The 24,786-nt window shown below is 34.8% G+C and overlaps 1 protein-coding gene across 1 annotated transcript in view; it reads left to right on the top strand.

Moving 5' to 3' along the window:
* The first annotated feature begins 3,218 nt into the window (after positions 1-3,218).
* The window catches only part of LOC129256754 (protein arginine N-methyltransferase 6-like), a 41,203-nt gene continuing 19,635 nt past the window's right edge, over positions 3,219-24,786 (top strand). Inside the window, exons 1-8 of the mRNA XM_054894921.2 lie at positions 3,219-3,517; positions 4,077-4,142; positions 4,638-4,705; positions 6,452-6,493; positions 11,507-11,607; positions 19,795-19,842; positions 20,565-20,633; positions 21,615-21,688. Coding sequence (XP_054750896.2) covers positions 3,453-3,517; positions 4,077-4,142; positions 4,638-4,705; positions 6,452-6,493; positions 11,507-11,607; positions 19,795-19,842; positions 20,565-20,633; positions 21,615-21,688 — 533 coding nt within the window. The 5' untranslated portion in view covers positions 3,219-3,452. The remainder of the gene's footprint in view (positions 3,518-4,076; positions 4,143-4,637; positions 4,706-6,451; positions 6,494-11,506; positions 11,608-19,794; positions 19,843-20,564; positions 20,634-21,614; positions 21,689-24,786) is intronic.

The raw sequence follows: 24,786 nt of genomic DNA, 5'->3' as shown, positions 1-24,786 counted from the left end.
CATTAGCTGTTTTCAAAGGCAGCACAGCTGCTATATCGAATAGCGTAATGCAGGCTAGACTGCCAGAGGTGTTCCACTTGTTTTTTCTTTACATGGCACTTGTCTGATGCTGCTCTTTAACATTAGTAACAGGGCTCGAAATTGGTGGCGGTCCGGGGGCAATTGACCGCCTAAAGCTCCGTCGGGCACCCTAAAAGTCGGGTAATAGTGCCAGGGCTGACCACCAGAAAAAATAAATGTAGAAAACCGAAAATGAGTAGGTCTAAAACGAATGAAACCTCTCTCATGCAGAGCGTTTAAACTTGGAATATTTTGTTGATTAAGTGCTTACAAAAATGATAACAATTGCATTAAAATACTTGATACAGGTTTGAAAATGATACAGAGGCAATTTGTCAAAAAAATGAACAATGACTGCATTGTATTCACTGTTAAACACCAACTTCAACGAGCTCCAAATAAATTTTAACCCATCCGGCCTTCCCCTCGATACACAGTGTACATGTTCGTATTAAAATAGAACACACACAGAACAGCTAATTGCTGATCTGTGATTGGCCAGCGCTCTACTGATGGGAGTTGCTTTCAAGCGCGCGTGTGACCATTATCAGAAAAGGTCATGACTTCAGAGAAAAAATCAACCCCTCCCAACCTGTGTGGGTGTGTGGGCCGGAGAGAGAGAGAGGGGGAGGGGGGGGGGGGAGAAAGATAGGGGGTTGGAATAATTGAATGCGGGGGGGGGGAACCCTTTCATGTTTCAAAACAAAGCAAAGCAATCTGTATAACCCCTCTCCTCATACACAGGCACACCAATTTTCCCCAGAGGCCTAAAAATAACATTCCAACAGAACCCTTGCCTATTCATTCCATGTCTCGACTAGTCTCCAAATATAGACCCAGTTATAGGTTCAAATCATCAAAAAATTAATTTGGAACTTAGGAATTTTTATTTTTTAATTGAATAATATTTTGCAATTACTTTTTTTTTAATACAGTGTGTAGCATCGTGGGCAGTGCAACAAGCTTGGGTATGGCACTTAGGCAAGGGATGAATTTTTTTCCCAAAAAAAGGGTCTCTGTCACAAGAATACAGCGTGAATGTATTGTTTACTGTGAATTGGAGACAAAAAAGACGTAATTGGACTTTGGACTGAGCTGTGAACAATGATCTGGACTGATTCATTCATATGCGGGGGGTGTATAAAAGCATTGATTCAGGAAATTTTTTTAATTGAAACAATAAACTGAAAGTTATTTCATGTAATTTCTTTTGACATAGTCAAAGAAATCAAAGGGGGAATAAATAGTCATACTTTCATTTGTGAGAAACAGACCCTTAATGTTCAATGCAGTGAGGTCCAGTTGTATAAGTGTGGCATTGAGAGTTGTAGGTTTTCTGCATTTTGGGTCACTAATATAGGTCAACTTTTGCGATTTTAGAAGACGTGATTCCCGACGAACAATCGAATCATTCCATTGTTTTTTCAGGAAATAATCGAATGGTAAAAATGACATTCGTCCCAGGTCTAAACGACATGATCACTTGTTTATGTTTTGCCTCATCCAAGCCACTTGTGGTTTTGTTCCCACTCTTTCTGTAATGTATACTTCTGGGGCCCATTTCATAAAAAGTTGCTATAAATTCTTTCGCAGCCAGAGGCTGAATTGTGGAATCTTTTACAAATCAAAAATATAATCATTACATAAACATCATAAATAATTACATACCCGGTAATGCAAAATTTAAATACTAATATGATATCCAAAAACAAACTATGAGTACAGGATATCATGCATTAAAAGAAAACAAATTAAGCACAGAGACTCAGAGTTTACCTTAGAGAGAGTGACATAGAGAAAGGGACAAGGACAGAGAGAGACAGTTACACAGAGAGAGAGAGAGAGAGAGAAACATGGACAGAGAGAAAGAGAAACATGGACAGAGGGGGGGGGGGGGGGGAGGAGCGAGGAAAGGGGGGCTGAAAGTGAAGCCTTTATATCAAGTTAGTACATTTAAAAAAAGGAAAAAATAGTTTACACATGTGACAGACCAAATCATGACAACAAGTCTTGGTTTGATTCACTTTATGGAGTGAGTGCACTTCAACATTTCCGCAGCAACGACTGTTAACTTGGTGTGATGTTTTGACAATAAATTTATCATAACCATGATCAAATGTGAATTGAATGATGTTCTTTCCAATTTCAGTTTGGTGAAGTTGTATTCATTTTATTATGCATGGTTTCCCTCAGTGTTGGTGAGGGTGTTGTGCTTTTATTTCAGGAAATGTCATTGACCCTTGTTCATTTTAAAACGTACCTCTAACTTTAAGTCTAAAAATGAACATGAATGTCTCAAGTAAAACAAAGGTGTGAAAAGGATCATGAGTAATTTTTGTTATCTCCTTTGAAACAAAGGCTTGAGTTTGTCCTTTTTAATCCACAGAAAGGTTCCACCAGTAATTTAGTGTTTGGCAGCAAACTTACACTTATAGAGTTGATACTTTACAATTTGTCATGATACAATATTTTCAATATGCATGTGATGACCACCTAAACTGCCATTTCACCACCTAAAGTTCAGTCCAGGGTGCCCGGCTGACTTCCAAAAATTAAAGTTAATCGAGAGGCCTGATTAGTTTTGTTAATTTCTCTTTGCAAGTTGTACACTTCGATTTTCAATGAGTCTGGTATCTGTAATAGTCTAAACAGCTGAAATCCTAACCATATCCTGTGTGACTACTTTCAAAACAAGGTCATAAGAAACCTACTCTCAGCACTTCTTATGCTTGAAGGTCAGTTCTAGAGGTGCTTTTGTAGCAATTCAGAAATTAATTAAGCTAAATTTTATCAATTCTTTTCATAAAACCAGAAAGCTGTCTTTGTGTGTGATCATGATTTGTACACAATTGGTGCTTGAATGCTGAAGACCCGCGCTAAAACACTTCAATTCAGCAATTGCATTTTACCAGAGATGTTCTGTCATAAAAATCAGGCACTGATAAGCACAATGGTATCCCTGACAATGAGTTGGTTTTAATGAAAGCAGCCTTTTTAGCAGTGTTTTTCTACTTTTATTTCAACCAACATTATGTCAGGGTGAACTTCTCCTTTATTATGTCAGCCTTCATCTGAAATACGGCTCCTACAGTATTGGTAGCAGATTCAAAACGAGATGTCAATGACCATCTTGCTACACTCGGCAACCTCTGAGTTAGCATATCCAACAACAAATGACATGGAGTCTGAATCTTTGTATGGTCCCTTTCTTTTTACCTTTCTTTTAGCTGCTTGCAATGCTAGTTGCTCGACAATGAAACCTTGCAAAGTTGACATTGTCTGTCATCATGAAACACTAATCTACAGTAGATCTATGATGAGTCCATTATATTCCACACTGTGTGGTTAATCTCCTTATCTGTTATTACTCTCTTAAAATTCATTTCAACAGAATGTGCATCAGAAGCTCTGAAGAAACAGAAGGAAAGGCTGAAGAGATAGACACATCTTATTTCAAGTAAGTCATTTCCTTTTAAAACAAAAAAAACCATGACCCTGTTGAATAAGTCAGTGTCGTGTTGAATGATATTGTCTTCAAATGTGTTAAAACAATTTTCATTTTCATTTTTATTTGAGCAGTATTACTATTGAACTGTTTATTGAAAGTAGCATTATCACTTGGTAAGTTCTATGAAACAATGTCAATATGGCTTGAACTTGCATGCATGTAAATGCATTACTTGTAAGTGACTGATTGCATATAATTATAATTCTATATTCTGAAAATAATACTTTTAAGGTGGATTTATTACAAATTAAAAAACATTATTTTCTATGAAGAGAGATCTTGATGGTTTATGAGTCTTGAGTTTTCCATCAATCTACCAGCTGAAATTTACCTGGCTGAATCACATATGAAAGATTTAGAAAAGAAATGGACCCTTATGAATTCTTGTCAGGCACTCACATATTAGAATTCAGAAGGTTTATAATAACATGCTATGTAGAGCCTTCTGGAAGGTAATCAACTAATAGCTGAACTACCGGTAGCTATCTTGGGTTATATTTTTTTACAGGTCATATGAACACATAGGGATTCATGAAGAAATGATCAGAGATGTTGTTAGAACAAATTCATACAGGTAATATATATATATATTTTTCTTTTCTCTTGTTTTCCTGATAATGAGACTTAAACAGGATGCTTGATACAAAGAATGTAAGTTTCTCAAATATACCAGGCTGTTTTTTAACCATGTAAGAAGTACCTGCTTGATATAACTTTGAAAATGTTGGGTTTGATGTTTGTTTTTTACTTTTTTTGACTAGTTAGAAAAATATTCCTGTGATAAGAACTGAAATGGTAACATATCTGTAATATCATAACTCACATATACATGTATATATCGTGAATTGGTTAGTTGTTTTTTTCAATAAACCCTTTAAGAGTGTATCCTATTCCATTTTAGCATGTATTCATATGCTGCTCTGGTCTAATTTATAACAAATAATTCCTCCTTGGAGTAGTAGTAGTCCCAATTCCAAACCGATATGACGCTTTTAAGATGTCATCCATACCTTTTCATTTTGTTGTCCATTTCCTATACTCGATGTTATTGTTGTACCTCTAATATTAGGTTAGCCATTTTGCGGGCCAGTGATGCACTCATTGGGAAGGTGGTTGCTGATGTTGGAGCAGGTACAGGTAGGTCATATGATCAAACGTTGATCCAGTCGGATTAGACAAAATAGTTTTAAGAGGCCAACTATTGTGCAAAAACATTATGGCCCCTAAAGTTGAATTGTATTCAATTCAGGTTTATTGCGAAAAAAAATTATTGCAGTCACAGACTGAATTGTACATGTTTACACAATGCCAATATATGAAAATAATCAAAATTATTTAGAAGATGAGCAATGAATATACAAATTAAAATTACATATGTGCAGTTACAAATGGAGTTAAAATGGATAAAAATAAAGTTATAGATAATACAATATTGCACACTCATTACACAAATTGCAAACTTATTTACCATGGTACTTATTTAAGAATCTTGTCAGACTTGGAGGAGCACTGTTCTGAAATCTTTTTGTTTTACATGGAATCTCATTATATTTATTCATATGTCGTAAATTGAAAGCGTCTGTTTTCAGTGGATGTAACCAGTTTCTGTACAATTGATTAATTTCTAACTTTAAAGTTTAAGTTTTAACTCTTCGACTTTCAAGTGATGTCAATTTTAAGGTATTTAGAGCCATGTCATATGATAGATACTTGGTTCCCAATATTATCTTGCATGCTCTTTTCTGGACAGTTTCAATAACTCTTATCTGTTTCAAAGTAAGAGAAGCAGTGAATAAAGGTATACAACACTCCAGGACTGGTCTTACATACCCTATATACACTGTTAACAAATCACATTCAGGTAGATTGTAAGCTTTCAATCTTCTTAGCATGTATAACTTTTTATTGCTCTTTTTCATTATTTCGGTTACATGAGCATTCCACTTTAAATCATTCTTAATTGTAATTCCTAGGATTTTCACCGTGGTTACACATTGTAATGGCATGTTATTTATATAGATCACTTGCGGTTGAAGAGGTTGTTTTGAAAATGAAATTGACATTGTAGAACATTTTGATGCATTGAGTTCCATATCATTTCGAGAAGTCCATGATTCGAGTAATTCAATTTCAGTTTGTATTTGTGAAGTTTGATTATTCATTCTACACTCTACCATGGTTAATTCATCTACATATTTAAAGTATGACAAAGTACTATCACTACAGGCACCCTTTATCATTATCAAAGATAAAATGGGACCAAGTTTGGTGCCCTGAGGTACACCCGTAACACTGCATTTTGATTTCGATAACTGGCCTCTATACTGCACAGTTTGTTGGCGATTACTTAAGAAATCTACTACTAATTATATAACCAGTGTGCTACATAAGCACTTGCCCAAATTGGGCAAGCAAAATTCTCACAGTAGAATGACCAAAATTAGGGCCGATGATATGATATTGACCCTAATTTTGGTCATGGCAGGCAAGATAAAATCACTTTGGAAAAAGAAATGCAATAACAAGGTAGATCAGTTCATTTCAAAAGAGAAAAAAGGTCAAGGGTTTATAAGGTAAAACTATTTTTTCAAGGATTTTATCGGGCAAGTGAAATAGATTTTGGGCAGGTATATTTCAACTTTCAACGTTCAATTTTTTTTGCTTGTCAAATTTTTCTTTGGGAAAATGTGCCCCACCCGACTGGAAAATCCTGGATCCGCCCTAGATCATGGTGTTCAAAAGGAAGCAGAAAGAATGTCATGTCTGTATTGAAAGATTGAGCTTATTTTAATTCGAACATGACCTTGTAAGCCAGATTGTTTCACAGATTTTTTCTTTGCACACTTTTTTTTGTCATATTATTTTTATTCATTTTTGATACAGGTGTTTTGAGCTGTTTCTGTGTGCAAGCTGGTGCAAGAAAAGGTAAATATAAAGATTGAGGGATAACAAAGAGTAGTAAATCAAAAGTAATTGAACAGTCCATATTTAAAAGTTTAATTATTTTCCCTGTGGTTTCTGTCTGTCCAGTGTAGAAGAGCGAGACTATAGGCGCCACTTTTCAAACAGCACTGGCGCTGGCGTCAACATTGAAATCTTAACCCAGGTTCAGTTTTTAGCTCATCCGGCCCGAAGGGCCAGATGAGCTTGTGGCGTGGCGTCTGTCGTCCGTCCACAATTTCAAAATGCTTCTTCTTCACCATTTCAAGTCCGATTTAAATTCTGTTTGCTTTATACAGTATGATAGCACTACGTGGGGGATTCAAAACTTCTACACATAATTTTGAAACTCATTAAATATGCTAATTTATGCGCATTTTTCAAAATTCACAAAAAATGCTTCTTTATTTATTGACCGATTTTAAATTTTTTGCTTCCATCTGGTAGAGCTTTATGAGGTGCACCAAACTTCTACACAGAATTTCGAAATTTTGACTAAAACAATTTTTATGCTAATTTATGCGAAATTAATTTATACATATTTTAAAAAATTCACATAAAATGCTTCTTCTTTATTTGTTGACCGATTTCGATTTTTTTTTCTTCCATCTGGTAGAGCTTCATGAGGTTCACCAAACTTCTACACAGAATTTTTAAATTTGGAGTAGAAAATTATTTATGCTAATTTATGCAAAATTCATAAATCACAGAAAATGCCTCTTCTTTATTTGTTGACTGGATTTCATAATGCTTCTTCATCATTTCAAGTCTGATTTCGATTCTGTTTGCTTTATATGAAAGCATTAGGTGGGGGATTCAAAACATCTACACAGAATTTTGAAACTCATAAAATATGCTAATTTATGCGTATTTTTAAAAATTCAGATAAAATGCTTCTTCTTTGTCAACCGATTTTGATTTTTTTTCTTCCATCTGGTAGAACTTCATAAGGTTCACCAAACTTCTGCATAGAATTTTGAAATTTTCAGTAGAAAATTATTTATACCAATTTATGCAAAATGAATTCATAAATCACAGAAAATTCCACTTCTTCTTTAATTTTTATCCATCTGAGAGCTACATGAGGTTCACCAAGGTTCTACACAGAGTTTAGAAATTTTGACTAGAAAATTATTTATGCTTAATTTATATGAAATTTATTCATAGATCACAAAAAATGCTTCTATGTCATTTCTTCATCAGTTTCAATTCTATATCCTCAATTTATGTCACCAATGTAATTCACTACAGTGTCAACTGGGCTGAAATTAAAATTTTGTTAAATTTCGTTGAGAGATGCCGGATGAGCTCCACATCATTGATGTGCTAGTTGAAATGTCATCATAATTTATATGTATCTAGATTATGAAACTTGGACATAAGGGTAATCAGGTATCACTGATCATCTTGCAAGAGTTTCAGGTCCCATGACCAAGGACAATGGTCATTTAAGGGTCAATGAACTTGTATCATGTTAAGGATATATCATCATTGAAATATTAGCCAAGGTTAAGCTTTTAAAATGTCATAACTTTGAAAGTAAATGGATCGATGAAACTTGTACATGAGGGTACTCAAGTATCACTTAATATCAATTTGCACAATTTTCAGGTCACATGAGCAAGGTCAAAGTTCATTAAGGGTCAATGAAATTGATATTTTATTTTTTTATATTATATGAATGGTGTTTTTGTGAAGAACTATTTATCGTAGTTATTTTCAAATTCAGCACCGCTGCTATATTGAATAGCATAATGCAGGCAAGACTGACAGAGGCATTCTACTTGTTATGTACCTGGGTATATTTTTTTATGTATACATGAGTATAATAATGGTTTTCTTTTTACTGAATAAAAAATCAATAATTGAAAAAAAAAACAAGCTACCGCAAAGATTTTGTTTCCAAATTGGTAGTATTATGGTGGGTTTTAAACCTGTTCTAAATGAAAACAATATTTTTTTTCTATATCATGTACATGTACCACTAATACTGTTCATTAATCTGGATATTGCACATTGCCTTTTTTAAATAGCAAAGGAGAGGAGTATTTGCTTGGTTGTAATCATTACTTCATCAAATAAAGATCATAGTCCAGGATAGATGAGGCATAACCTTGTTTTTTTATATATACAATATTTTTTGATGGTTTCTTGACAATTCGAGGGTGCTGATTACGAATCTGAATGATGCCACTCGTGTAACCTTGAGCATTTTCCGCAAATTGGCAAAATCCAATATGGCCACCAAAATATGCAAATTACCCATGAAAATCATAAAATTGTCCGCATATTGGCTATGAAATGTATGAAATTGTGTGGCAGGAGTGAAATACTCTCTGAAAAAATATTTTTTGACAAAATATTTATTTTCCTGATATTCAAAATGGCCGCCATAGGCCCTTGTATACTCTATTATGTACAATATGAATAGGAAGAACTAATTTACACAAAAATTAGCACTAAAGTGCTAAAAATCGCGATGTATGAACGAAGTAATATATGCAAATCATCATTACTAACGAGATATATCATTTATTATGTCATATATGGGAACATTGCTGTATTTTGGTATCTAAAATAGCCGCCACTGGCCCAAACAGTATTGCGTACAATGGCAATGGGGGCCAAGAAATTCACAAGAGTGATCACTAAAATGCATATTATTAAGATTAAACGAGTGGAATACTGACTAAAAACATAATTGTTAACGAAATATATTGTTAATATGCCATTTATGCGATGGATGTTGTATTTTGATATTCAAATTTGCTGCCAAAGGCCCTAAAAGTATTATGCACAATGAGAAAGAGGAGCAAAGAAATCACAAGAGTGAGCACTTAAATGCATATATATGTGATAAATTAATGGGATACTGTCTAAAAACGTATTTTCTAACAAAAATATACCATTCAGGTTTCAAGTTTGTGTTAAATACTGTATTTTGACTTTCAAAATGGCCGCTATAGACATCAACTGTATTATGTACAATGCAAAATGGGAAACCAATATTCACAGGAGTGAGCACCATAACTGCACGTAATAGTGATCTATGAGTAATATTGTCTGAAAGCATAATTTCTATTATGATATATCATTTATTCTGCCAATTTGGTGATAAATACTGTTATTTGAAAGTCAAAATGGCCGCTACAGGCCCTCACGGTGTTATGCACAATGTGAATGGTAACAAATCATTTTAACAGCATTCGGCTTTGCTTTGCCAAATATATGAGTGAACTATTGTCTGAAAACATGATTTATAACAAAATATATCATATCTTGTGTAATTTAGGTGATAAATACTGTATTTCAACATTCAAAATGGCTGCCATATGGCCTTTTTGTGAACATTATTTGTCTCCACTCAAATTGTATATTATACGATAAGGGCCTATATGGTGGCCATTTCCAATTTAAAAATGCAGCATTTATCACCTTAATTACACAACATTATGATATATCTCGTTAGAAACCATGGTTTTAGACAATATTTCACCCTTACATCTCAATTTACAATTATATGCAATACTTAGAGTCAAGCAAAGCCAAATTCTGTCAAAATTATATGTCCCATGTTACAATGTACACAATACTTTTAGGACCTTTGGAAGCCATTTTGGATTTCAAAGTACAGCATTTATTGCCGAGCTCCACGCCCAATATGTGATATATTTAGTTAGAAATCATGTTTAAGACAATATTTTTACACGTACATCACAGTTATATGCATTTTATGATTCTCCCTCTTGTGAAAATTAGTTTCCCTGTTTGCATGTTACATAATTTAGTTAGGGCTTGTAGAGGTTATTCTGAATGTCAAAATACAGTATTTATCACCTATATGGCGGAAGAAATGCTATAATTTATAAAAAAATGTTTTCAAATAACATTTTACTCATACAACAGGATTATATGAATGTCATAGTCAAGCAAATCCAAATTCTTACAAAATAATATGTCCCCATTCACATTGTAGATAATACTGTTAGTGCCTATCGGGGCCATTTTGAATTTCATAATACAGCATTTATCTCATGTATGACAAAAGAAATGATATGTCTTGCTATAAAACATGTTGTCAGACAATATTTCACTCGTAGATCCCAATTACATGCATTTTATGTTTCTTACTCGTGTGAAAATTAGTTTCTCCATTCGCATTGTACATGATAAATATAGGGCCTATGGCGGCCATTTTGAAATACAGCATTTATCACATAAATGGCATATTAACAATTATGTTTTTAGTCAGTATTCCACTCGTTTATCTTAATAATATGCATTTTAATGCTCACTCTTGTCATTTTTTTGGCCCCGGCCATTGCCATTGTACATAATACTCATTGGGCCAGTGGCGGCTATTTTAGATATCAAAATACAGCAATGTTCCCATATATGACATAATAAATGATATATCTCGTTAGTAACGATGGTTTGCATATATTACTTCGTTCATACATCGCGATTTTTTGCAGTTTAATGCTCATTTTTGTGAAAATTCGTTTTCCCTATTCATATTGTACATAATATAGTATACAATGGCCTATGGCGGCCATTTTGAATATCAGGAAAATAAATATTTTGTAAAAAATAATTTTATCAGAGAGTATTTCACTCCTGCCAAACAATTTCATGCATTTCATAGCCAATGTGCGGATAATTTTATAATTTTCATGGGTAATTTGCATATTTTGGCGGCCATATTTGATTTTGCCAATTTGCGGAAAATGCTCAAGGTTACACGAGTGGCATCATCCAGATTCGTAACCAGCACCCTCGAATTGACAAGAAACCATCAAAAAATATTGTATATATAAAAAAGCAAGGTTTGGTCAATTGTCTATGGGGCCTATCCTGGACTATCATCTCAGTTTGGCTATACTGCTACAAAGTTTCTGCTTTATAAACAAAGACCTATATCTTTTTGTTCATCTATTTCTCCAGTCATATTAAGTATCATGCACTATATTATTGCGATAATAAACTTTTTATTTTCAGTGTATGCTATAGAAGCTAGTTCAATGTCCAAGCAAGCAGAGAGTGTAGCTGAAGCAAATGGAGCAAGCAAAAAGATTAATGTTATCCAAGATCGTGTAGAGGTATGCAAACACTGAGTAATATCTTCATAAAAGTTATATTGTCTGTGTCTATTACATAATCCATTGATTGAGACCTATCTATATTTATGAAGCTTTTTATATTCAATACTTTGTCTTTCCATACAAAGGCAAACATACAGTATCAAACGTTAAATTATAAGTAACATAATACTCTGTACGCTATACCTTCTCTAACATTTTCTTTCCCCAATACAATTTGTAGAGGAATACTGATGTATTTTTGTTTACAACACAAAAAATAATTGATGAATATAATATGAGATTTATATAAACCCCTCAAAAAAAGTTCGGAAATCCATGTTTGGCCGTTAATTACTCCCAGCTCCCAATTTTACACAAAGCATATTTGATGTCATTCAAAAGATCATTTAATTCTCTTTAAAATGATACCATGCTTGTTATGATCATGCCATCAAGAAAAGAGCAGGATTCAAAAGTGTTCGAAGAGGTCTGAATTGAAAAGCTGCAAAACGAACAAAAAAAGTTTGGAAATCTGAGTTTGGCCATTAATTTCTCCCAACTCCCAATTCTACACAATGCATATTTGATATCATTCAAAAGATCATTTAATGCTCTTTAAAATGATACCATACTTGTTATGATCATGCCATCACGAAAAGAGCAGGATTCAAAAGTGTTAGATGAGGTCTGAATTGAAAAGCTGCAAAAACGAGCAGAATTAGTCATGAAGGGTCAATACAGAACATGATTCTTTTGTCTGTGTCAACAGAGATGAAAATCCATTCAAATCAAGTCCCTGCTTCTGTAGTGATGGTTCTGTGAGATAACATGGTTTGAGTCATGGTTTAAAATCCCCATGCATGTTTGTTTGTTTGTTATGTGTTTGCTTGTGCCGAGGTGTGTTTGATTCCATGTTAATGTTGATGTTAAGGCGCATGAAAACAAAAGAAACCGCTGAGAAACTCACTCATCACCATGGAAATAAGAACAGTGACTTTCAATATTGTGTCATTTTGCAACTTTTGAAATTTGACCTTGCCCCACATTTCAAGGCACTGCACCTTCATGTGAACCATAATCATATCATGTAGGATATCATTTTAAAGAAATTTAAATGATCTATTCATTGATATTAATTACACATTGATATTTACTCAAACAAATGAGGAATTATCGATCAAATTCAAAAGAAACCGCTGAGAAACTCACTTATCACCACAGAAAAAACAACAGTGACTTTTAATATTGTGTCATTTTGCAACTTTAGAATTTTGACCTTGCCCCACATTTCAAGGCACTGCACCTCCATGTGAACCATAATCATATCATGTAGCATATCATTTTAAAGAAAATTAAGTGTTCTATTCATTGATATTAATTACATATTGATATTTACTAAAACCGAGGAGGGATTCTCGATCAAAGTCAGATTTCCAAACTTTTTTGAGCAGTTTAGATTAGGCAATATGAATAACGATTCCCTCATGAAAACAGGAAAAGATTATCAATTAACTTTATCATAGTTTCAGAAACTTTGAAATATGTAAATTTATTTCTCTCAGTTTAGAAATTTGTATTAATTGCATCTAATTCTAAAGCAAATGAAGAAAGTAATGGTACAGTCCGACCTCTCTTATCCGGATCTCTCTATTATCCGGACGCACACTTGCCGAGATTTTTTTTTTTTTCAATTCAATCTAGTACGTGAGGAAATGAGATTTCAATCTAAACTCAATCCTATATGCAAACTCACTTTGATTACATATATTTTCCAATATAGTCTACATACAACATTATTTTTCATGAAAATATCTAACCCAAATCACCGAAAGAACTTAGGCAGGATAATTTTCCAGTAAATCAGGGCGCAGCGCAAACATTTCATCACGTTCTCTTTTTGTTTCCCAAGAAAAACAACACATGTCTTGCTAGCTAACACTAGGCCTTAATCGCTGAACTGGAAATATGTGGAATACGTGTCCCTATTCCCAACGTACACAAAGCCGTGCGGCAACGAAGAGCATCGGGCTTCACGCTTGACTGAGCGCGCCGCCATTTTGCTAGGTCAATACTGGTTGGTCGTCAAACGCTGCGTGTAGGCAGATGGGAGAAAGGAATGCAAAGAAAGTGTTCCTTGTGCTGTTTAAAGTTTTAGTTTGCTTTGTTACATCATGAACTATATGTTATTGAATACTTTCATAACTGAAAATGTTGATTTAGTCACATTTTTGTATTAAAGGGGAGTTAACATACAGACATGAAATCATAAAAAACTCCACCTTTTTCACACGCACACTGTGACAAAGAAAGGCCCCACAACAAATTTGCTTTCTGAGTAGGCCTTCAATTTGTCTGAACAATAAAAGCTGGTTGCATTAAAAAAAATCTTTTAACAATTAGAAATCATGTCCCTTTTCTCTAGCTTTTTTTAAACCTCCCTTCTCATTCAACTATTCAGTCAGACCGCAGCTCGCGCGATAATGAGCATATTCACAGAGATTTATTCAGCGGCCCTCTAGCGGTCTCCGAAGGAAAACGTGCGATCAATTTGGCTTGATTTTCCCACTGAATTGGAAGGGCTGAAGTTATAGCTCTCTACTGGTCGCTAACTTCAGTTTACGTCGAAACGAATTGTGGTAAGTTATTTTCAAGACCTTCATCTACATTTTGGTATATAATTTTCCATATTTCGACATTTTCAACCTACCATTTTTACCTCTTTAATTGATGCTTATTTTAGTAATATTTTAACTGCGATTTTATAGTCGGAATTTCACTTTTGGTTCCTGACTTTGCTACATAACCAAATTGTTTCGATCGGGGTCTACTCTAGAGACTATAAACAGTTTAAAGTCAAAGTAAAAAGTCTGGTATTACCGTACTCAGTAGTATTTATAAACCATTTTGTTCAAATAAAAAAATTGTGGCTGTCACAGACAGTACTTAGTTAGTCTCTTAATTGACTTACATGTAACATAATTCATACTTTGAATAATTTAGACTATTTCTCTCTTTTTTGTCTCTTCTACACACAGATCTGCATACTTGCTGACTCTGGTCTCTGCTTGCTACTTCATTCTGGGAGATTCCATCATGTACTATAATGGTCAGACCATGATTTGGACAAAGCCCTTTTTTCGTTTGCAAATTTTGGACTGATAATGATACAACAGAAAATTGATCTTTATCGATATTGGAAACAAAAAATTAGAGCACAGTTTTGGGGAGGACTAAGAATACTGACTTGGACAGGAATACAGCTTGACAAAAATAAAAATTCACAATTCAAAACCAAAGAACATTTTTAATGCATTGCAAGAAACTTTCTACTCGATCACACATTCCAAAATTAAGGGTAAGTCCTTTGATTAACCACAAACATGTAGTTAATTTGCAATTGAACATAAGTTTCTTGCAATGCCCCATAATTATATTTTGTTCTCAAGCAACTCTGTTATATGTTATCTTATGTGCTGAAGGTTAAGTGCCATGTATGTTCACAATTTTTTTTTTTGAAAGGTATAATATATTTGTCCTTTTAAACGGTATTTGAATGTGGTTACGCCTTGTTTTTGTTTCCCACAGTAATTATTGCATATATGAACAGAAGTGAAATATTTGTTGTGAAGCACTGTATGAATGTTGTGTGATCATGGAGCTATGGTGTGATGGTATTATAATTAATTCATAATTTTTGTTATAAGACTGTAAACCTGGGGGATGTAAGGGAGTGGCCTGGATGAAAGGAAAGTGAGCATGTGTCCAATTACTGATTTGCATATGTTTAGCCAATTTTGTTCGTGGATAAATATTAATGTGCATTCCCTATTCCAAGCAAAGAGTAAAGGAGAAGTCCACCCCACCAAAAAATTAATTTGAATTTAAAGAAAAATAAAGTATTGCAGAAAATTTCATAAAAACTATGATTCAAAGTTCAAAAAATTACTATTTTGACATTGAGAAATATGCCTAATTTTATAAAACAATTATATGCTCATCTTGGTCAATGTGCAAATTACAGAACCGATTATGTCACACGCACTCTAATTTCTTGTGTATTTTTTTGTTTGATACATGTACATGACATGTATATTTTATTTTAATTTTCATTAACAAATTTTGAGAGGGATTTTAATTCCTCCATTAACATTCGTAGTTTCCATAAATGTAACCTATTGTGATTCGAGAAAGATTTTTTAGATCAAATTTGCTAAAATTTATATAATAAAAATGCAACAAAAATTTAAAAAGTAATGTGATGTGAGTGACATAATCAACTCTATTTGCATACCATTGTTTTGTGTATATAACTGTTTTGTGTTAAAACAGGGAAATTTCTGTATTTATTCAAATACTTTTTTGTTGATGTGCACTTGACCTTTAAAGGAGAATGAAACCCTTGAAACTAGCTGAATCCATATTAAAGAGAAAAATCAAAGAAACATATTGTTGAAAGTTTGAGGAAGATTGAATGAATAATAAGAAAGTTATGAGCATTTGAATATTGAGATCACTAGTGCCATGTAGATCCTCCCATCGGCAATGCGACCAAGATCTGTGATATCACACACGTACAACTCCCTCATTACTTTAGTACTTATTTCACTTATATTCTCACTTTTATAGAGTCTATCACAAGGTTAGGTGTTTTCTTTATGAGATGACAAGTACAGAGGTTTCACAACATTATATCATTGATGAATCGTTTGTCATATGATTAGAATGAGCAAAAAGAGATGTTTTGGGGTATATTTTCAGTGTCCGAATGGGAGAGTTGTACGTGTGTGACATCACAGATCTTGGTCGCATTGCCAATGGGAGGATCTCCATAGCATTAGTGATCTCGACATTCAAATGCTCATAACTCTTTTATTGCTAGTCCTATTTTACTCAAAGTTTTGTTGATCTTATTCTTTGATTTTTCTGCTTTCACAAAAGATAACTTGCTCCAAGAGTTTCATTCTCCTTTAACTCACTTCCCTTCCCACCCCTGCCCAAATAAGTGTAATCAAGAACTTGAAAATCAAAAGCAGTGATTAAGAAGAAGTAAGAATTAATCATAGAGCTATTAATAGCTCCATGATTTAATAAATACAGGCCTAAATAGAACTTCATATGAAAGTAAAAAGAGAATAAAGCTGGGTAGGAACGATGAAGGAATATGATTTAAAGAAAAAGCATAAACATATCCCCATCAACCCCCCCCCCCCCTAAAAAAAAAAAAAAAAAAAACAATCCGGCGGGTTCGAACCAGGGTCCTTGCACACGTCAAAACATAGCGCTTACGCAATTCGCCATCGATCTCTTCCGTACTACTTCCTTGTTTTTTAAGCTATATGAAATGTTGTAAGTCTGTGCGCCGCTGTTGACCAATCAGAACGCGTCGGCAATTCTACTGCAATTCCAATCATTTCGCGATGGACATTGCCGTGGTTTTTTGTGGTTCCTGACTTTGCTACATCATGAAATTTCATAATTCTTTTTCAGTCGTAAAGAAGAATGTCTACGCTTTATATTGATTATAATATCAATTTGACGCAAGTGTGATTTCGATGCAAAAATGCGCTCTGTTTATTCACATATATTTCTTGAAAAAAATCATTTTTCTAAGCTAAATATCGGTCTTCAAAATCCATTAAATGTGCATTTTATTTAGCTGATCAGAAATTTCAAAGTTTTATCTATAAAATAAGACCAATTTTGTGAGGAATAAACGATTCTAAGAGCAAAAAACACCGATCGGAAAGTTCGTCTTCACAGCTCATTACGTATGCATAACCACGGACGGCTATGCATACCGCTGAATAAAATAGAGCACTTTCGGACGGGCTGCGGACTGACTGTATTCCTCTCATCTCATTTTCTCTGATCTTCCTCTTCTGTCCATCTCTTTTATCCTCCCTTTTCTCCACCCCCTTCTATTTCTTCCATTTCTACTTTCATGCCCCTCTCTCTTATTTCTCCCCTTTATGTGGAGCGTTGTGGCCCAGTGGATTAGTCTTCGGACTTTGAAACAGAGGGTCTTGGGTTCGAATCCCAGCCATGGCGTAATTTCCTTCGTCAAGAAACTGATCCACAATGTGCTGCACTCAACCCAAGTGAGGTAAATGGGTACCGGTGGGAAGTAATTCCTTAAAAAGCTGTGCGCGCTATGAACGCCTAGCTTAGCCGGGTAATATAGGAGCACCTTGAGCACCTAACAAGGTGGATATGTGCGCAATATAAATACCCTATATTATTATTTATCATCTAGATCTCCCTCTTTATTATTTTTCCTTTCTCTTTCATTTCTTCTTTCTCTCTGATTTTCCTCTTCCTCATCTCTCTCTCTTACCTTCCCTTTCTCTCTATCCCCCTTATATCTCTCTTTTATTTCCTCTTATATCCCATCTCCCTTATATCGAGCCCTCTTTTATCTCCCTTCTCGTCTCGCCTTTCTCTCCTCACCTCTTTCTCATCCCTCGTCATTTCCCCCTTTCTCTCTCTTTCTCTTTGATCTTCCTCTTCTTTCCATCTCTTCTCGTTGATCGTCTGTTTCTTTTTTTCTCTCTCCATCTTTACCATTTTGCCTTTCTCATTTCAACTTTCTCTATATAAATTTTGAGTAAATATTCCTATCCCTCCCTCTCATACTGTTCAATCACACATTCAGGGTGAAAAATTGAATAGAAGTTTGAGGACAAGAAGGTTGTTACTTTTAAATGAAGCCTTCAAAGTTGGACCTTCGTGTGCTCAGCCATGAAATATCTACTAAGTACAGTGTATATAAAAATGGGCACAAAAAAATTTGAATTCTTATGAAATTTAATTTGGAAGAGCATGGATGTTGCACGACATGTATGCTTACATAATATACATCAATACACCTTTACATAAAGGAATGGGTGATGGATAAACAAAACCAAGTCAACTCTAACAAGTTTATACTAATACAAATTAGAGCACAAATCAGAAAAGCATAGCAATGGTAATTCCATTTAAAAAGTTGTGGCACTTAAAATTTCGTTTATTTTCACATACCAGTTATATGCATATATCCTGGTCAGTATAAAATATTCCACATGTCAAAAATTGCACAACAAGACCACTACCTCTTGTCAAATATTTTAACCCCTTTTTTAAAACTACATGAATTACCAGGTCCCAGTACATTGTGCATACAGAAATATGTTTGTACATGATTGGCTTAATGACATTAAAATACACTTTGCCACACTAAGTACATTACTTTCTTCTACGGCGCGTTCTCGCACAATTGACCTAGCAAAATGGCGGCGGTCACGTGACTTATCGAGTTCACCGGCGATGTTTTGCTTGGGTGAACACGACTTCCACGTATTTCCAGTTCAGTGGCCTTAATATGGACAGCGCCATCTATCATGTTTGAGCCTACAGTCAGTATAACAATGGCTTACATTGCGAAGCTGCGATACCCGCCGCGATGATCTAATTATAAAACCTTGTGTCATCGAGTCATTCTCTTTCTTTTGAGGTATGCTCGATGAATACCTCAGCCATTTTAGCAGGTAAATTATCCAACAGTTTTGGCCATCGATCGATTTCATTTCAGTAAATATGCCGACTATAATTTGCACTGACACTGCAGTGAATACTGTCTGTACGCCCACTACAATAGATAACGTGTAGCTACCGCCGTTGGGGAGGCAGCAGCTGCGTGTATTTAATATTGGGTCTCCCAGATCCGGATAAATCCCTTATCCGCATTGGTGCTGGTCCCAGTGTGTCCGGATAAGAGAGGTCGGACTGTACCTGATGTTCATATTCATAATGATAGTAAAAATTTAAATGCAGAGCTGGTTTGTGTGACAGTATGCTTAATTTCTCCTCATTCATCCATTTAATTTTACAGTATTTTCTCTCTTACCAAGAAGTACTGACTCTCACACCATGAAGACTCTCCTTCCACATCTTTCTGTCATCTTCCTCATTCAGACCAAACTTACTGCTTTTTGTCACCACCATATCTTAACAAATAATATTTGATTTTCCTTTTCCTCCTATGCCATCCACTTCCAGATCCCATACTCATGTTACATTAAGCCAGTCTTAGAAAATAGAAATAAAATGATAACAAATGTGGTCACTATTATTATAGATGTACTCTAAGTGTGTAGCTAATAATGCCAACATTAACATACATATTCCTAGACAATATGCATGTATTTTTTTTCTTTACACCTGAAGAATATTGAACTTCCAGAGAAAGTTGATGCAATAGTCAGTGAATGGATGGTGAGTATGTAAACAGGTGATAATCTTACAAGAAATCATTGTTTTTAATATTTTGGAATTGAAGTGCGGATACCTATGAGTAATTTATGCATTTTCCTTCCTTTTTTTGGAAACATTGTAGAAAATGATCCTTTACACCCTTTGGAAATATTTTATGTCACAAAATTGTTTTCCTCTCTTTGTTATGAAAGTTTTAGCATCATTTTGTCATTTGCAGTGACACATAATTGATAACCATGACTGTTATGAAATAAAAGAAACTATCAAACTTAGGTTATCTAGACTAGACTGACAAAAATATACTTGCATGTATATAACTTGCATGTATTTATGATGAATGGTCTTTTTTAAACATACACGTATGAATACTTGATATAAGTTGTTGATTGATACATTTAAGAAGTAAAGAAATAATATGACTGGGCAATAAGCAAAATAATAAACTTTACCAATGTAGACAGTTGACTTGGAGAGATACAGTGTGCTTCTTTGGGCATATGTTCATTGTATGATATGGCTCCAAAAAAGACAGATTGTAGGTACATTAAATGAAAGTTATATCATTAAATGAAAGTTATACATTAAATGAAAGTTATACATTAAATGAAAGTTATATCATCAACGAGATTTGCTTACTGGTAAAATAAGCTACCACAGGGGAGAGGTGAATTGACTGATTCTTATGATTTAAAAAAAAAATTCTTTCTCCTTTTTTCTCATAGGGACATTTTTTGCTATATGAATCTATGCTAAATTCTGTCATATCTGCAAGGGACAGGTGGCTTAAGAAGGTAAGTAATCATTATTTTGTTCTGATGAATTCATATTCAATGAATTGTAGTTTGGGCTGTTGAGATACATGTTGGAAGGGGTTATATTATACAGTAGGTTCTTTATTGTTAACTGTATTGCTACATGTAGATAAGATATATGACTTTGTTTCTTTGTACTGGGCACATTTACTGGTAAGCAGTGGCGTACCTAGGATTTTCCACAGGGGGGGCAAAACCGTCCGCCCAAAAATTTGACAAGCAAAAAAAAAAAAAAAAAAGGTCTTCGATCACAAATAAAGGATTTCGTTCTAGAAAAAATTTGACAAGCAAAAAAAAAGGTCTTCGATCACAAATAAAGGATTTCGTTCCAGAAAAAATTTGACAAGCAAAAAAAAAAAAAAAAAAAAAAAAAAAGGGTCTTCAAGTTCGTCAGGGGGGCATTAGAGGTCTTAAAGCTCGTCAGGGGGGGCAAAAAAGGTTTTTCAAGCCCGTCAGGGGGGGCAAAGATACGTTTTTGCATGGGTTGTGACTCGTCAGGGGGGGCAGAGTGCCCCCCCCCCTGCCCCCGTAGGTACGCTAGTGCTGGTAAGATATGATGCATGACTTTCCCGGTGTATATCAGAAGTTAATTGCTTTCGTTCGCCTTTAGGAGACATTTGTTAATATAGCAAGTTAATTGGTTGATTTTGTGCTCAATGTTCATGCCATGTCGATTCAGAACATTAATTGAAAATCCAAATTGATAACATAAAGTATCATTTCTTTCTTAGAGAATTCTTACTTTTGAAGATAAGCAATAAACTGATGTATATTAAGAGCCAGAAATCATTGCATGTAAGAGTTTGTCATCACTTGACTAGTATCGTTCTAGCGTGCAATTATTACGTCAAGCTAGGATTCTTAATGAGCTCTAATGATTTTTATGATAAAGGAACCATGTGCATTTTGTTTATTCACCATGCTAAGTATGATTTAATTCAATTTCTCTCCTCTTGTTAGGATGGATTGATTCTACCAAATAAAGCCAATCTGTACTTAGCACCATTCACCAATGACCTATTCTATTCTGAAAGGTAATGATATATAAATAAAATCACCAATATTCTGAACCCAAGTTTAATTCAAACCATGGTGATATGATGATGAATTAATCACCTAGTTAGCGTCACATTTGGCTACTGATGGCTAATTCACAATTGTAGACCATGCTTTAATCGGAGTTTAGAATATGGACCAATAATTGCTGTCATCTTTGCGCTGAGTACCCCATATAATATTTTACTTCACACTAGAATGCTTGTATGATTCCAATTTTAATGCATGAAAAATTGTATAATCCCATTTGTATTCAAACTTCATTATTTAAATTGTTGGAAACACAGATGGTGTACTGCAAAATTTTTCTTTGTCTTTGTAATTCATGTCACCCAAGAATTGCTCAAAATCCACCAAGTTTGTGGGCTGAAAATACTTCTATTAAATTAGAATTACCCTTTGATGGGCTTTTGATTAGAATCCATGACACATGCTCCGGCGACGATTGCTCCGGTGACAAATGCTCCCCAAAATTCTACATTTGCTCCGCACCATTTGCTCCGCGACATTTGCTCCGCCGATATTTGCTTCGCCGATATTTGCTCCGGCGACAGTTGCTCCGCCGACATTTGCTCCGCCGACATTTGCTCCGCCGATATTTGCTCCGCCGACATTTGCACTGCCGACAATTGCTCCACATTTAGCGACAATTGCTTCGGCGACAAATGCTATCCGAACGACACATGCTCCGGCGACAATTGCTCCATCAATATTTGCTCCGTCGACAATTGCTCCGCATGTAGGGACAAATGCTCCTCTGATATTAGCTCCGCCGAAAATGCCATCCACCGAAAAATTATTGTTCTTTTTGTGAAAATAACAACGCTCTTCTCCAAAGCTGTATGGTCAGTATTATTATTCTATATATCTTTAATATTCCTAATTGAATTGCTCAGCGGAAAGAAATAGTTTTGCTCAAATCAAATTTCCCATCAGCGCTTTTATCTCGATTATTTCTCCCTTTCTTTTCTTGAAAACCATCTTCTCCCCCGTCCCTCTCTCCTGTTTTAAAATTTCTCTCTCTCTCTGCATTCCTAGTAGTCTGGTCTGTTAGCGGAATTATGTGGACACGGTGGACAAAAGCATGATTTTTTCTCCAGACCTTTGTTTATGTATGAGAACTAAAAATGGGGTATGCTCCGAAAAATCTGGCTGCAGGAACAGTGAAAAAATTGGTGAAAATGTCAAAATTTATGAGTTTAGATTGGTCTGATATATAGACTAGCGCTAGTGCAAAACTCAATAGCAGTGCATTATTTTGCATTGGTTTAGTTCTTGAATTCAGACCCTTTTTGAACAAATATTCTGTTTGTCCTCACATCTCAATGCACCAAATATCTGAATGCAGATGCTAAACAAGCCGAAGGGTGGTGGAGGGGGTTGAATGTTGGTGTGTATGTACATATTTTGGTCTTGGGGTAAAGATGTGCAAGACACATTTTTTGCATGTGTTGGAAATTGTGTTGCCATGGTAACAGTGTATTATGGCAAAAATAAGGTAAAAATCTTGCAGTTAGAACTACTTCCTCTGTTGTCATCCGATTCTCATGATATTTGGCACACACATTGGTCTTGAGGTGAAGATGTCTAAGACACATTTTGTGTGTCTTTCAAAAATCTTGTTGCCATGGTAACAACTTATTATTTGGTGAAAATTGGGAAAAAAATTACAATTCAAACTGCTTCATCAGTTTTAAATCAATTCTCATGAAATTTGACACACACATTGGTATTTAATAGAGTAAAGATGTACAAGGCACTCTTTGTATGTGTTTCAGAAATTGTGTTGCCATGGTAACAACATATTAAATGGCAAAATTTAGGTAAAAACCTTGCAATTTGAACATTTTCATCAGTTTTGAACCATTTCTCATGAAATTTGGCTCATACATTTGCCTTGAGGAAAAGATGTGCAGGAACCATTTTTTGTGTGCATTTGTCAGAGAGTATATTGCCATGGTAACCACATATGATAGCCAGAAATGCAGGAAAACTCATTGTGGATCAAACAACTTCCCCTTTTTTTAGTCAGTGCTCATAAAAGTTGGAAGAAATATTCATCTTTGGGTAAAGATTCATATCAAATTCTAAACTGCATTAAAATATATGAGTGTGGGGGTATTAATCACCTTCAGTAATATTTCTAGGTTTTGGGGGAGGAGCGGGATTGGCCCTTAAAATCTGACATCAAAATAAAGGTTAAAGGCGGTGTCCATTAACACTCTTGAAATAAGCATTCCCTCAAGGGCATAGGCTGGGGGTACACTGGGTGAATGTGAAATCTTCCGCTGTGGCAAAGGAGTTCCAACACTGGCAAGCAAAACAAAATGTGTACCCCTTCTACTTTCAACGGCTGATTTTCCAAACCTTAGTTCCACCTCCCCAAGATGTGCACCCCTCCCCATGCTCAACCAGTCTACGCCTTTGCCCCTCAGGGGTATTTGGATTTTAAAGCGAGACATTACTCCCTTTTTTTTTGGGGGGGGTCTTTAGCAAATGACCTCATAAAAGTAAAAGTTAAAGGATTATGACTAGGAACTTAACCCCCCCCCCCTGAAAAAATAGGGGGCTGATATATTTTTTGAGCAGAAAAATGCCCCCCCCCCCCATTAAAAGGTAAGAAGAGTCATTTGCACTTCAGAGTTCAGACCGTTCATTTGATGTTTAATGCATTCTGCTTTGGTAAAAAATTGTTTACAGTAGCCAATTAATCATTGTTTATTTATATTCTCCTACTCAGTCTGTTATTCATATTCCATTCCTACTCTTTCTTTTTTAACTATATCACATCACTCTTGATTTTGAGCTTCACCATACCATCTTATGTTTCCTCTCTCCTTTTTTTACCCTCTCTCTCTCTCTCCAAGTATATTTTTTCTGACATATTATAAAGTGTACCTTTAATCATGCAACTAATTATAGAAATATATATATACAAAAATCTCTGCACTTGTTTTGAAAAATCCATGACTCAATAACATACCATATCAAAAATATGCATATGTGCACAATAAATGTTTGCCTTCTATTTTCTTTCATTTAATTTTTTCAGTATATTTCTGTGACAGCCCCTGCT

Source organism: Lytechinus pictus, chromosome 3 (assembly GCF_037042905.1).
Source record: "Lytechinus pictus isolate F3 Inbred chromosome 3, Lp3.0, whole genome shotgun sequence".
NCBI lineage: Eukaryota > Metazoa > Echinodermata > Echinoidea > Temnopleuroida > Toxopneustidae > Lytechinus > Lytechinus pictus.
Note: the sequence above shows the minus strand (reverse complement) of the source record. Positions and strands in the feature narration are given on the sequence as shown.